At 38.9% G+C, this 15,297-nt stretch overlaps 1 protein-coding gene across 10 annotated transcripts in view; it reads left to right on the plus strand.

Annotated features, from left to right (window-relative positions):
• KDM4C (lysine demethylase 4C) overlaps positions 1-15,297 on the plus strand; it is a 470,115-nt gene that overhangs the window by 146,078 nt on the left and 308,740 nt on the right. Inside the window, exon 9 of one of the 10 annotated variants that reach the window (XM_047699144.1) lies at positions 7,958-7,975. The exons of the other annotated variants lie outside the window; for them this stretch is intronic. Coding sequence (XP_047555100.1) covers positions 7,958-7,960 — 3 coding nt within the window. The 3' untranslated portion in view covers positions 7,961-7,975. Of the gene's footprint in view, positions 1-7,957; positions 7,976-15,297 lie in introns of those variants that run through there. 10 annotated transcript variants of the gene reach the window in all.

The raw sequence follows: 15,297 nt of genomic DNA on the forward strand, positions 1-15,297 counted from the left end.
ATTCTATGTTGTCACTATGGTTTACTCCAACCTAGCCATTGCCTGTATAATTGTTACCCTGTATTCCCTTTCCGACATACTATTTATGTCCATATTCAATAGTTCTGATGGAGAGGGCACAGTCTCTGAATTTTCCCTCTGTTGGGTGTTCTTCCTCCTATTCATTTTGGTGAGAGGTGGTTGAAGGGATGTATAGCTGAATATATCAACCATGATCCAGGCAGGGTGCACCCTGAAATGTTTAGGAGCAATTGGAAGTCACCAACAAAAAGAAAGAAAAAAGAGAAAAAGAGAGAGAGAGAGAAAAGAGAAAACACAGCAGAATGAGCCCTAAAAGTAAGATTTATGAGGTATATAAACAAAATGGACAAACAAAAAGACCAACAAATGTAAATGACAAGGAAAAAAAAAAAAAAACCAGAACCCAGCCCAAATGAATCCCAAGGATAAGATTTCTATAATACCAGCAAAAACAAATACACAGAAACACTAACAAGAAGAAGATGGGAGGGTGGTTATAAATCCTTGAGGTGGGTGAGGAAGGTTATTTTGATTCTTCTTGGTGTATCTTGGTATCTTTGTTAAAGGACTCAACTTTACCGAGATAAAGGGAAATTAAAACTGATTTATGTACAGGGGTAGTATTGATTAGGGAAAGAGGGTTGCCTTGAAGCTTATATCTATATGTATATTAAAAAAATAGAAAAGAAAAACAGGTCTATGTAAGAAAAAAGTTCAAGTTAAAAGGTTATTATGGAATATGTTGTATTAAACCTCTAGTTGTAATGGTAAGTAGGTTAAAAAAGTTAAAAAGAACAAGGATTCTGAGAACAAATTAAAAAAAAAGTTGTACCTATGAAATATACAGGTTTTAGGACAATACCAGGTGCTTAATATATTATTTTCCCCTCATGTTAGGATTTTACTGTTTTATGGGGACCCTGTGGAGGTTGTCCTCTTGTTCTTTTGGCCTGCTTTCTGGAGGAGGGGCCTGCCGCATTGTTTTTCAGTCAGTGTTGCTTGGGTTGAGTTGTCCTGCCCCCTATCAAGTGGCTGGGCTCTGTGGAAACCGGTTTTTCAGGCTTTTATTCTGTAGAGGTTTTTGTTCTTTGGTGGCTTTTTGAGGTTTAGTGGAAAGCATACTGCAACCAGACCTCCGCCTTAGAGGGGAACCTCCGACTGCTCCCCTCTCGGTGGTCCAGAACACACAGACGCCCCCTCTGCAATGTCTGCTGAACCGCACAACCTCCCACAGGCGGTGAGCGCCCCCAGCCACCATCTCAGTGGTCACAGGAGGTGCCCGTTGTCTCTGCACTCCGGTGCCACTAAAACCTCAAGCAGTATTGGTCCAGGGAGCCTGCTTCCTGTGTCTGCCTTTGCTGGGACTGTTGTCTGGGGTCCAGACATCATTGTTGGGCAGGTTGCAGAAGGCTGCCACTGCCTAGGGATCCGGACCAGAGATTAGCGGGTTCTCTCAAGTGCAGACTGGGACCGACCAGATCCTCAGCTAGTCCTAGAGACAGCTGGCTAGTGCACACACCAAGCTCCCTTAGGTTTGGGGGGAGTGCACCCACAACTCCCTCACAGTTTGGTGAGTTCAGGGGAGTGCAGAAGTCTGTGGACGTAGCGAGTGCTGGCTGGTCCCCATACCAGACTGTCTCACACGAGGGTCGAGGGTCGGAGTGTTTCCAGCCCAGCAGTGGTGCGCTCAGGGACCATGGAGGCTCTGCCACACTCTCTGGCACAGGTGATCGCCGGCAGTGGTCATCCTGGGTCCGTGGGCTTAGGCCCCTGACTGCCCGATTCTACCAGTTGCCCCTTAAGCTCTTTTGCTCTTTTTGAGTACCTTCAACCAGACTTCAAATTAATGCTTGTCCCCAACCACAGAGAACTTTTTTATTGGGGTATTACTTTCCAGTGGGTGGCTCCTTCACCCTTCTGTTTATCCTCCGACATCAGTCCAAGCATTCCCACTCCGCTTTACCTCTCCACTAATATCTTCTGCCCCCATAGAGATCCAGAAGTGTATAATCTTACATCTCAGGCTGATTTCATGGGTGTTCAGAGTGTTCTGGTAGATAATTAGCTCACTTTAGGGGACCGGTTCAAACAGGGTCTCCTACTTCTCCGCCATCTTGCCCCTCCTCCTCCAAAACTCAGTTTTTTGTTTAAAACAAAACAAAAACAAAACAAAACCCAAAACATTGGGTTTGAAAAGATAACCCCAGGGTCACTGGTAATATTGGAATTGGTGATTTTTATTCAGAAAATTATACTCTAGAACAGAAAGGCCTTGCCTTTAAGAGAACTCACCTACCTAAGAAGGGGGTTATGTAATTTCCCCCATTACATTGATCAGAGGTAAAGTTTTCACTGAAGAAAAATCGAGAGGAATGTTCTAGATAGCTACGTGCCCATTTGCCTACTGAGTTAGGCAGAGTTCAGCTTCAGAGAGTGCTCAGTGAGTTCCTCCTTTGCAACAGGAATTGTGCCTGTGCTTTTACAAAGAAGAAAGATGTGTTTTCTTTGTCTTCAAGGAGCTTTCATAAAGAACAGAAGGGCTTTTAATAAACCTCCATTTTCAAATGGAGGTTTTCATACTGTTCATACTGTAGTATGAATAGAACATACTATCTAGTTATTTATTTTAGGCATCTTTATAGTTTTGAACTTGAGTAATCTAGAATGAAATGCTGTATTTTTTTTCTGGTAGAGATGTAAAACTATGCAACACTTTAGCAGTTGAAATAAGATATTGATGAATATTTGAGATGAATGTTTTCCATTTCTGGAGCCTTCTCTCCTTCTGTGGTGGAATGAAGTCCATGATTACTTTGGTGTAGCAGCTGTGATGGCACTCACAGGTCTGCTTCCTGGCTAGGCTGGATCAAAGAGCTGGCCTGCAGGTTGTATTTCATTTTTCTGTTTGGTAGGATGAAGTGCAGTTGTTTTGATGTTAGGTTTGATGGATTTGTTTGCCACTGTATTCATTAGCTTCACATCAAAAAACTGACAGGCTGTTAAATGAAACTTTGGCTTAGATTTTCAGCTTGACTGTTTGGAGACATTTGTGAAGATATTTTGTTTTTGTGTTGCAGCAGCCTCAAGCACTGTGATTGTCTCGAAGGGAAGAAAAGTTATTTACTGTACTGATTTTCTTGAGTAAAAAAGAATCATTGTGTTGGGGACAGTGATATCTAGCCTACACCATAAAAAGTAGTGTATTTATGACCATGTGTGCAGTATGAGAGACTTATCTATGGCACGATAAATCATGTTATCTTTTTGGAAGGAAAGGTAATAGTTGGGGGCTCCAAAATGATACCTCTTATTTTGCATTAATTTTATTTTAAGTGATAATCTATTAAGATGATATGCCAAAAAGTTGAAAAATTATACTGCAGAGCTGGGAATGTTCTCTCATGAACTTTAGGAGCGTTTCATAACATAAGGATTTCATTTGAATCCTTAAGTGTTTGAACAAGTTTAAAAAGATAGAATTTTGAAACGAATTTCCCTTTAATCTGGAGTGGATTTCAATTATTAAATTGTTTTATATACAAGAGCTGTGGTATAGCTTCATTCCATTTTATATTTTAATCCTTTTCTAGAATTGGATTTTTTATTTTTAAATCAGTTAGCACCCTTCCAAAAAAATCTTGAATCTTGGGCAGTCTTTTTAAAAACAATCAGGAATCATTTCCGTGGTGAGTCCCTATGTTATATTTTAATATGCTTTAGATCACAGAATTTCTGTATTCTTAAAGCATGTGAAGAAAAGGAAATGTAGACTAATAGTCCTGCATTCTAGTTTTGAATGTCTGATGTGGCCTATATAATATGAACTTTAGGAGCACAGAGATTTTATATTCTCATTTTCTTTTTTTACCTCTACTTTGTTTCTATTTCCTGGTCACTGGTGGTATAACATAGAGTATAAAATACCAGGTAGAGAAACAAAATCATATGAAGTTAAGTCCTTTGGAGCTTGTACTCTGACTGGGGAGTTAGTATTTATATATGTGGAAGAGGTATTAAGAAAGAAAATATTCATATTATATCCTCATTTTATTCTGATAAAGTATTGAATTGTGGGATTCAGAAAATCTGAGATGCCAAGTTGTATAGTAGAAAGCCATTTGATTAGTAAATATTGTATCTGCAGGAGAGATATCTGGACCTCAAGCCCTCAGAGCTAGGGAGCCTGATTTTATTTATTGCTAACTTAAATTTGCCGAATTTTGGGATTTGTGTTACACGGTTTATGACCTAATGTTTTGTTGCTAAACTGAAATCAATGCTTCCTGATTTTTGAGGCTGTTTTTGAGGCTTTAGTTTAAGTCAGTACTTTAAGAAAAAGTAAGTTGGCTGGCTCCTGGGTGGCTCAGTTGGTTAAGCATCTGCCTTCAGCTCAAGTTATGATACCAGGTATCATGGAATCAAGTCCCTGCATCAGGATCCCTGCAGGGAGTCTGCTTCTCCCTCTGTCTCTGCCCTCAGCTTGTGCTCTCTCTCTTACTCACTTTCTTTCTCTCACTCAGGTTCTCTCTCTCAAATAAATAAAATCTTTGAAAAAAAAGAAAAAGTAAATTGGCTTCTTTGAATAACTTACATACTCTACTGAGAAAAAATTATTTTTTAAATTATTTTTTAAAAATTATTAAAAAAATTTTTTTTGTTGTTGTTTTTAAATTATTCTACTTTCAGGGGCGCCTGGGTGGCTCAGTGGGTTAAGCCTCTGCCTTCGGCTCAGGTCATGATCCCAGGGTCCTGGGATCGAGCCCCACATGGGGCTCTCTGCTCAGCAGGGAGCCTGCTTCCCTTCCTCTCTCTCTGCCTTCCTCTCTGCCTACTTGTGATCTCTGTCTGTCAAATAAATAAATAAAATCTTAAAAAAAATTCTACTTTCATATGAGTTTGATAGTAATGATTGGTGAGATTGGTTGTTCATGATATGCTGGGCCTTGTCCAGGGCACTTTATTCATTTTATTTCTTGCCATTTCTGTGATAGTGTCAGTTCATAGATAATCCGATGCCTTCTGCCCTCTATCAACCCCTTTTTCAAATGGAGGAGAAAGGGGAAGAGGAGTGATGCATAAAATGAGCATGGTGGGGCTGGGATCAGAGGCAGAAGGTTGACCCCCTAGTGTGCTATTTCCTTTTGGACTCATCTCCCTGATTACGGTGGATTAAGTAGGTGCCAGTCTGCTATGAGATTTGTGGAATTACTTTTAAGATTCTTGAGGATTTAGAATGATCCTGTCTACTGTGTCAGTTGTGAAGGGGAACTTGCACCCTAATTGGGGAGTTAGAACGAAATTGAGGGCACACCTACCTGTTTTTATGATTATTAAGAACCAAATTCTATTGCAGGACTTTTGAAACTTTGGGATTTTTTTCTTAACCATCTCTTTTACTTTTTCCATATTTATTCAGTGTTTATAATAGTAAATATATAGTAAAAAATTCTACAAAAGGCTCTGTTCCATATAGGTGTTTGGCACTTGAGGGATTCAGAGGTTGGGGTCCCAGGGTTGGTATAACTGCTCAGCAGTGTCATGAGGTCCCCTTCTCTTCCTATCCTTCTGTCCTACTGGCCTTAGTGGGAGAGTGTTCACAAGTGCTTACTCCAGGCATGTTCTCTCCAAGGACAGGAAGAAAGGAGATAGTACAAGAAGGTGGCTCACCCACCTTCCTCTGTTTGGGAGGAAAAACTTTCCTTAAATCCACCTGAAAACTTCCTTTATATTCCGTGGCTAGCTGTAACTGTAAAGAAGGCTGGGGAAGTTAATGGCATGTTTAGGCTCTATTCGTGCTGGGCTCTATGCTGTGGTTAAAGAAGTAAAATAAGACAGATGTGATCTGTCTTTTGGAGCTAAGAGTCTCCAGAAGCTGTCCTCAACCTTGTGGGGCTTTAAAAGTACAGAACCCTGGCCTCACCCAGACCAGTAAGATAATGATCTCTGGTAAGGGGTTATAAGTGTTTGAATTTTAAAAATCCCCATAGCTGAATCTGGTGGATGCTTTGAGTTGAAAGCCACGGGTCTTTAGGGAATTTAATAGACATTTGTTGTTTGGATTGAGGTCCTTCAACATCATATAATATTTTTTCTCTACTAAAAGGTATTTTAGGTTTTAAACCATCAATATAGAATCCATTTGTAAGTTGGAGATGTGTAACAGCTTTCAAGTATATTATTAATAGCCCTTTTTCTTTGAGAATTAATAGGTATTTTGGGCACATGTAGAATTGGGTAAGAGAGTGTTGGAAAAGATCTTCTAGAGGAGGACGAGTTAAAGGTAAAAGTATATAGCTTTTGTATATAGCGATGCATATAGCAATTTCTTTTTTTTTTTTAAATATTTATTTATTTGACAGAGAGACACAGCGAGAGAGGGAACACAAGCAGGGGGAGTGAGAGAGGGAGAAGCAGGCTTCCCACCAAGCCGGGAGCCCGATGCGGGGCTCAATCCCAGAACCCCGGGATCATGACCTGAGCCGAAGGCAGACGCCCAACGACTGAGCCACCCAGGTGCCCCTATATAGCAATTTCTAAGGTTAACTATCAGCTTTTTGTCTGATGTACTGGATTTGTAATTGTTTAGGGGATCCTTTTTTAAAAAATATTCCTTCTTAGTTTTTCTCCTATTTTTTTTTCATTATGGAAAAATAGTATAAAAATAAAGAAAACTCTTAATCTCTTATAATAATATAATCATACAATAGTATATTTGGGTTATCAAAGGTGAATATAAATTATCAAAGAGATACTCTATTTAAAATAATATGGAAACAACTTTTTCCTGCTCCCTCCTCCCATAATCTTTGTACCCCTTTAAGCTTATTTTTCTTCTTACTACTGTCTGGCATACTGCTGATAATGTCCTAATTTGTTTGTCTCCCTTGCAGTAGGTTGAGAGATCTGTAAGAGTAGGGATTTAAAAAATCATTAGTATCGGGGCGCCTGGGTGGCTCAGTGGGTTAAAGCCTCTGCCTGTGGCTTGGGTCATGATCCCAGGGTCTTGGGATCGAGCCCCGCATTGGGCTCTCTGCACAGTGGGGACCCTGCTTCCCCCACCCCACCTGCCTCTCTGCCTACTTGTGATCTCTGTCTGTCAAATAAATGAATAAAATCTTAGGAAGAAAAATCATTAGTATTAATAATATTATTAGTATCATTTAGTGTTCTTTACCCAGCACGTAATAGATGCACAAGAAATAGTTTATTGAATGATTAAATGACTTCTTGCCCAAGGCCATTTAGTTAAAAACATCAGAACCAGGATTCAAACCTAGGAATCTTGCCTATATTTTATTGCTTTCTTCTTACATAAATAGTGTTCTCTTTTTTACATTTTCAGCTAACATTCACTGACTGCTGTGTTACAAAGAACAGAATAATTACAAATGTAATATATAAATTTACTACATTTAAAAATCTTCCTCAAGAACTTGTAGCTTTCCAGTCTGAATCTGAAATCCACTTTCACTACTTAACTCATCATATCAACTTACATGGTAAAGCGTAAGATATCACGGCAGAAGAGGAAATGGTTTGCAAAGTTTGGGGACAATGCAAGAAAACAAAAAAATTGGACCCTGTGAGTACAGTCAGTTCTCCCTCTATCACCGATAAGCTGATTTTCTTTGGGAGTATCATTCTGCCTTGCTGAGACTGTCATGTTAAAATAGTGGTTCAGTTCCTAACTTCCTTCAAAAGCTGTCAAAAGCTGTTGTTAAGCATATGATCACACATGAGCTAGGAGGCAGCCTCTATCAGTACTTTAGTATGACCAGTGAGTAAATGACCAGGGGTAAGAGGAACACCGTTTGTAGCTTGTGGGGCTGGATTTGAATATGGACACCGCTGCTTCCCAGCAGTTGATCCTCTTGCTGGCCGTTTGATTCACTTCATAACTTTATGGTTCGGTTTCTGATTGTTTTCTCTTACATAGTAGCTATCTAAAAGGATCTATGAAGTCTTTTGATAAAATGTGGTAACTTAAAGAAAAAGCTACTTAGAGGAATACTTGGGAAAAATTCTTCAAGTGAGATCTGAACCCTTGGCCCAGCTACATACTGATTTTTCTTTCTTGGTGGATGATGAGCTAAGCATGACTTTTTTTTTTTTTTTTTAAAGATTTTATTTATTTGAGAGAACGAGAAAGAGAAAGTGTGCCTGTGAGCATGAGTTGGGGTGAGGCTGCAAAAGGAAAGGGAGAGAGGCAAGCAGACTCCCACTGAGCAAGGACCCATGGTTCAATCCCAGGACCCTGAGGTCATGACCTGAGCCAAGGCTGGACACTTAACCGGCTGAGCCACTCAGGCATCCCCCTAAATTAGGGCTTCTTAAATAAGGCATACCAACCAAAGTCATTGTTCCCTTTCCTTTGAGATAACCTTCTCTGCTAATGAAACAAGAGCAACATGTGCAGATGCCTGATTTGTAGCTTTGGTATAGGAGTCTTACTTACTTATCATTTGATAAGACTGTTTTGAATCAAAAGAAAGTTTTAGGGGTGCCTGGGTGGCTCAGTGGGTTAAAGCCTCTGCCTTCAGCTCAGATCATGATCTCAGGGTCCTGGGATCGAGCCCCGCATCGGGCTCTCTGCTCAGCAGGGAGCCTGCTTCCTCCTCTCTCTCTGCCTGCCTCTCTGCCTATTGTGATCTCTGTCTGTCAAATAAATAAATAAAAATCTTTAAAAAAAAAAAGTTTTAATGGGATTTCACTGAGGTCAGTGGCTATAATTAAACCTTAATCAGTGGATCCGTAATCTATCCTTCCTGTGCTCTGAGCAAGGTGATAGAACATACCTCTTTTTAGGACTGCTGTTATAACTATAGCCTGGAAATTACCCACTAGGGCTGTTTCCCCAAAGAGCGAGCACTCTCTGCCAGAGCCAGGGACCATACTCAGGCCAAAAGCTCAAAATAATGAAGGCATATTGCTGAACAAGATTTTGATATTTAAATATCAAAGGAAATAAAGAATAGGTGATGAAACCCATGATTACTCTCTATTACTGTTTTAATAGTTCTACACCTTTGTAATTAGAAGAATCAGAATGGGGGCGCCTGGGTGGCTCAGTGGGTTAAGCCGCTGCCTTCAGCTCAGGTCATGATCCCAGGTCCTGGGTTCGAGCCCCGCATCGGGCTTTCTGTTCAGCAGGGAGCCTGCTTCCCTCTCTCTCTCTGTCTGCCTCTCTGCCTACTTGTGATTTCTCTCTGTCAAATAAATAAATAAAATCTTTAAAAAAAAAAAAAAAAAAAGAAGAATCAGAATGTTAGCCAATTCAAAGAGGAAAGGTGTTCCCAGTTAGGCAGACCCTGAAAAAGTCTCATATAATATAGAAGCCTAGTACCTAGTTCTCTCCCTCATTTAGCCATACCTGTTATTTTTAATTTACTATAATTTTATCCTCTATAAACTATGGCTGTTAATAGTTTTTGCCTCTTTCTAAAATGAGGAAGGCAGAACAAGAGTGTCTTCTGGACACTCTGGATTCCATGGAGGGATGATTTTCTACGATAGCTTAGAGCACCAATAAATTCTCTGTGGCAATATCTACAAATTTTGTGCTTACAGCTAATTCTTCCAGGTGTTATATTTACTCTTTTATTTGTATTGATCAGTTTGCATTTTTCCATGTGCTGTCTTTAACTGAGGACAATATCAATACTTGTATGCCTTGTTGCTTCTTGAGTGCAGTTTTTATAACGGTTTTATGTAGCTCTTATTATTGTTTAATATTCTGATTTTTATTATACTTGAGTATGAGCAATGAATAAATGGTTAAGTAGGGGAAATTTCAACTCAGAGTTATAATGTCATTTTAAAAATATGAAGAACTATGGAGCGCCTGCGTGGCTCAGTGTGTTAAAGCTTCTGCCTTCAGCTCAGGTCATGATCCCAGGGTCCTGGAGCCCCACATCAGGCTCTCTGCTTGGCGGGGAGCCTGCTTCCTCCTCTCTCTCTGCCTGCCTGCCTCTCTGCCTACTTGTGATCTCTGTCAAATAAATAAATAAAATCTTTAAAAAAAATATGAAGAACTAAAAAAATGTGAAGAAACAAAATCTTAATAGTGGAGAATTGTCTGTTGTGTAATCATACATATCACTTTTTTGGGGGGACAGAGATGAGAGTTGCATATGTACATATATTTCATTATTATTGCTGTTATTTTATAATCTTTTAGGAAAAGACTAGAAAAACATTTTAAGGAAAAAAAAATTAGCATGTTTTAACTTCCATTGTAATATCAAAGTTTTATAAAATTAATTATGTCTTACATCTCCTTTCAGTATGCTTAATTAAAAATAGAGCTCAAACTGGGTGTGGTGCATAACAATGAGTCTTGAAACACTGAAAAAAATAAAATTACAAAAAAAAAATAGAGCTCAAGCAAATCCTCTGTGATCACATAGGATTGCTATCTAAGTCACACTCAAGGGAATGACACAATGTGTGGATGTGGTAGAGCCTCTGGGTAGTAATATACTTTGTCTTGAATCTCTCTCAGGCTCTGTATGTAATTGTGCAGAGCTTTACTTTCGTTATGTAGAAGGGAAACATTATTGTGTAGTGGTGAGGGGGTACAAGTTCAAGGATTTGTCGGACTGACTGAAATTCAGACTTTTCCTTTTACTAGCTGTGTGATTGGAGTAAGTACTTAACTAACCTGTCCAAATCTCCCTTTTCTCATATGTAAAATGGAGATTATAACCTCTTTATAGTTGTTTTGAGATATAAATACAATTAAATATGTAAGGAGCCTTGAAAAGTTGTGGTGAGTACTAGGTAGATATGTACTAGGTAAATATGTGTCTTTCTTCCAGAATTCCAGTTTGAGGAATTGACCTTGGCTCAGTGGTGGTTGTGACTGGTCTAAGGGAATCGGTTTCTTTTTCCAGTGATGATGGGTCAGTTTAGTGGGCCAGTTCCTGGCCCAACAGAAAGGATGATTGGGTTGGTGAAGATCGGGGAAAAACGCCATCTTGCCTACATGTGTTGGGAGGCTCATCTCTCTAGATGGGCACAAGGAAGCACTGAAGTCTGCAACCTGCAGTCATAAAGGGGACTAGGCCTAGCTTAAAGTCCATGCTTTGGACACCAGATTAGAGAGCTGAAACGGTTCTCTTTAAAACCAAAGTCTAGAGAAAGCAGGCCAATGTTTTATTTTTCATAACTTTGTCAGTCGGAGATTCAAGTGTTCATTGCTCCATCTCTGCGGTGCTTCTTTCCTTAACAGGAGTTTTGATTGCATATTTGAGTGCAGGTAAACAAAAACCAACCCAATTACACAGACCCGTGTTAGAATTCTGTTTCTGTGCTGGGCAGCTCTGTAACCTATCTCTGTGAGCTGCATTTTTCCTACCTGTGAGGAAGGCTTTAACCCTCCCCTCATCAGCCTGTGGTGAGGATGGCAGCTGTAGCTGGTGCAGTCATGTAGCACCATGCCTCTCTCATTGAAAACATTTTTAAAACTTCTAAGTCAGGGAACTCCCTGATACTAATTTGGAGAAGGCTGGCAGAGTTCAGATCTGAGGCACTGAGAAATTGTGGCTGTGGGGATAGTACTTTCAGGATAAGTGCTAACAGCAGGCTGGGCGGATGGATTGCTTTATATATTTCTACTTATATCTCATATTCGTTCACTCTTTCTGCCAGCATGAGGGCAATATGAAAAGAAGTGATATCACCCAGCAGTGCTTAGGGTTCTGTGGGCCAGAGTGCTAAGGAGAGGTATTTGGATAGACTGTTGCTTATGTCTTCAAAAGCATACTGTAGCTCTTGGGCCCTGTGTTGAATCTGAAAAACCATGTGTTGTAAATCCCTGGGAAGAAAACCATCATGGATATTAGAGATTCCTGCTCAGTTTGACTCCTGTCATCCACATATGGTTTTCATATACTCCAGGGTTTTATTTGAGTTAAGATACAAAAGTAGGTAGTTTCCAGCAACTTTTTAAATTTTCGTAACAGGTATTGTATAATTTAAAATTTTCTTAACAAGTAATAATTCTAGTGACTCTTGGTAGAGTATTTCCAGTTTTAGGGAATGTATATTCTGAGTCATCCTGTAAGTGTTAATTTTTTAAAATTTGGACTGTTCTGATAATTCTTAGAATAGCATGAAAACCTGTTTCTTTGCAGGTAAATAAAATTGAAAGATTGTTCAAACCTTAGTATTATTTTTAAATTTTTTTTAAGATTTTATTTATTTGACAGACAGAGATCACAAGTAGGCAGAGAGGCAGGCAGAGAGAGAGAGGGGGAAGCAGGCTCCCCGCCCAGGAGAGAGCCCGACGCGGGGCTCAATCCCAGAACCCCGAGATCATGACCCGAGCCGAAGGCAGAGGCTCAACCCACTGAGCCACCAGGTGCCCCAAACCTTAGTATTATTCCAAGTAATAGTGAAGGATTTCTTTTTCTTATCATATTAGTAAAGATTAAAGGAAAATTCCCATTGCTCTTGAGAATGTAGTTGCTAGAGTGGGCACTCTGCATTTGTTAGGTGGAAGTAGGTAGTATGCATTAATAGCCCTTGACATCTCCATGCCCTTATCCCATTCTTCCACTCCTAGGAAATAATCAGAAATGCAGACAAAATTTCATTGACAGAAGTGATTGTTGTAGTCCAATTCTGTCAGCAAAAATTGAATTATAACTAAAATGTCCAATGATAAATGGGAATCATTGAGTAAATTATGGTGTGTCCATGTACTAAAATCCTTTTAATTTTACAGAAAATTATTTGAAAGGAAATCACTATGGCTCTTAATATCATTATCCAAATACTCATTGTTAAGATATATAAAAATAAAAGAAAAATGAATATATGTCCATATATTTTAAAAAAAGTAGATTACGGAAAAATATTTAATGACACGCTTTCCAATCCCTTCCCTAAAGTAAAGCCTGTAATAACTTGCATATCTCTTCAAGAATATCAGTGTAAGTCTTTATCTTCTTAAAAGTCCACACAAAGTTGATTAATATTGTAAACATTATTTTCTAATATCTTTCCTTTTAACATTTTCCCTTTTAATGTTTCTTTCTATTGCAAGTAAAACATTTTTAAAGTATAGACATTTATTAGGAAAATCTTCTAACTTGTCCCCATAGAGTATGGCAGGTGGTTTGTGGTGGATTTTTTTTTTGGAGGGGCATCATAGAACCATAGTAGTACATGAGAGTTCATTGCACAGGTCTTGTTAACAAATTAGGACTTTGAAAATAAATGCCTTAGTTCATTGCTCTATTTCATTCCCTCCATGCAGAGCAGATGGCTATGTGGACCTGGTGCACTTGCACGTTTCCAGTCTTGTCTTTGTTGATGGCCCCTGCCTGCACCCACTATCTCAGTTTATTCCACCACAGTTCATACTGTAAGGTAGTTAATGCCATCATTGTTTTTGTCTTATCGAATAACAACATTTTTAACTGTGCTCTCATATTTGAAGGGTTGGATTGGTCATGTAAATTTTAATAAGTTTCTTTGGAATTGCATTTCTTTGTCCTCATAAGGGATTATTCCAGTGAATTTGGAATACATGATAGGAAAAAGTAACTAGATGACTTTTGTCAACAGTTCTGTGATAATGGGAAATTGAAATAGGAATGACACAAAGTGGGGATAAAATCCAGCCTGGTTTGTAAATACACATATAGGCAAGATGGGCTGCATAATGGGATGCCTGGGTGGCTCAGTTGGTTAAGCATCTGCCTTCAGCTCAGGTCATGATCCCAGGGACTTTTGGGATCAAGCTCTGCTTCGGGCTCCCTGCTTAGCAGAGAGCCTGCTTCTCCCTCTCCCTCTGCTGCTACCCCTGCTTGTGATGTCTCTCTCTCTGTGTCACATAAATTTTTAAAAACTTAAAAAAAAAAAAAGGCTACATAAAATAAGAAAATACCAACTGCAATAATCATAAAAGATACTCTAGATTTAAAACATGCACACAAAGTAAGACAACTAGGAAATTATTGCCCATTGTTGCAAGAGAGCAGAGGGTGCTTAAAATACCCCTTAATTTTATGTCATTCTTAAAATCCAAGAACCAAAGAGCATATACCATCTATATTTAAAAAGTCTAATGCAAACTTTTCTAATTTGGGGGTATGCTAGAGTTGATTTGAGGAACAAAATGCAGCAATAATCTGCCAGTAAGGACACACATTGGAGGCTGTCTTGGCAAGGGATTGAAGGAATTGATGAGGGAAAAGATTTCTAAGAAAGCAGTATTCCAAACCCTCCTCAGCTCCTCTGTGTGAAATTCTTCTCTGTTACAGATTGTCTCCATAAGTGGCTCTGGTAAGTTACTTGATGTTGAATGTTGGAAGTTCTGAAATATTAGATTATTTCTCTAAAATGACATTCACTTAGGTACATGCTTATAAGTTTTAGAAAATGTGTTTCATGCTTTAATATTTCACATTTGATTAGAAAGAATGTTTCCTGAGTTTTGGTGCTGCCTATACCCATGACCTTCGTAATTAATGCTGAATCCTAAGCCCTAAAATGTATAGTTTGAGTAAGCATGACCAAGATATCTTACTAGATAAACTGCTGTTCTTAGATTTGTGCATAGGTTTACACTATAGTGTAAACGTCAGTGGAATGCATCTTAGAAGGCATTTCTGTAGTATAGATTCTTTATGAACAGTTCATGGTACATTTTCATCCAATTACTGTACAGATGTGTTTGCTGGTGCTATTGAGATGAACGGTGTCTGTGGCAAAGCTAAATCAGTCTCTGATTTATGCAGCCACTCAGCACTGGACTGAAAAATGTTAGTGCTGAGCACAGATTCTTGTTCAGTTCCTGTTATGCTTTACTTTTTGTTCATATTGGTGATCTTGCTAGTCAGATAGCTTATGCAAAAATGAAGAAAAGGAACTGGAAGTGCAAATCCGTTTTACAAAAGTATCCACTCTTTGTGAAGTGGAGAGTCTGAAGTTGATACTCTACTGAGTAACTGATGTGGTTACTTACAAAGAAAATTTGGGCTGTGCAAATCACTGTGTCTCAAAGAAACACTCTGAGGTTGGGCAGTTTATAAACCTAGACTTTCAATAGATAGAGTTTAGTTTTTGTACACTTATTTAGTGTTGTTTGGGTTTATTTCATTTTAAGAGAGCCTCTGGTCCCTCTATACCCCACTTTATTTTCTCCATTTAACTTCTGTAACTGATTGACACCATAGCAGATTGAATTAGATGTATTTTCTGAGACTTTATAATTATTCAGCTTTGAAGTAAATAAATGATGCTTCTTATTTATGGAAATGCTACAGG

Source organism: Lutra lutra, chromosome 13 (assembly GCF_902655055.1).
Source record: "Lutra lutra chromosome 13, mLutLut1.2, whole genome shotgun sequence".
NCBI lineage: Eukaryota > Metazoa > Chordata > Mammalia > Carnivora > Mustelidae > Lutra > Lutra lutra.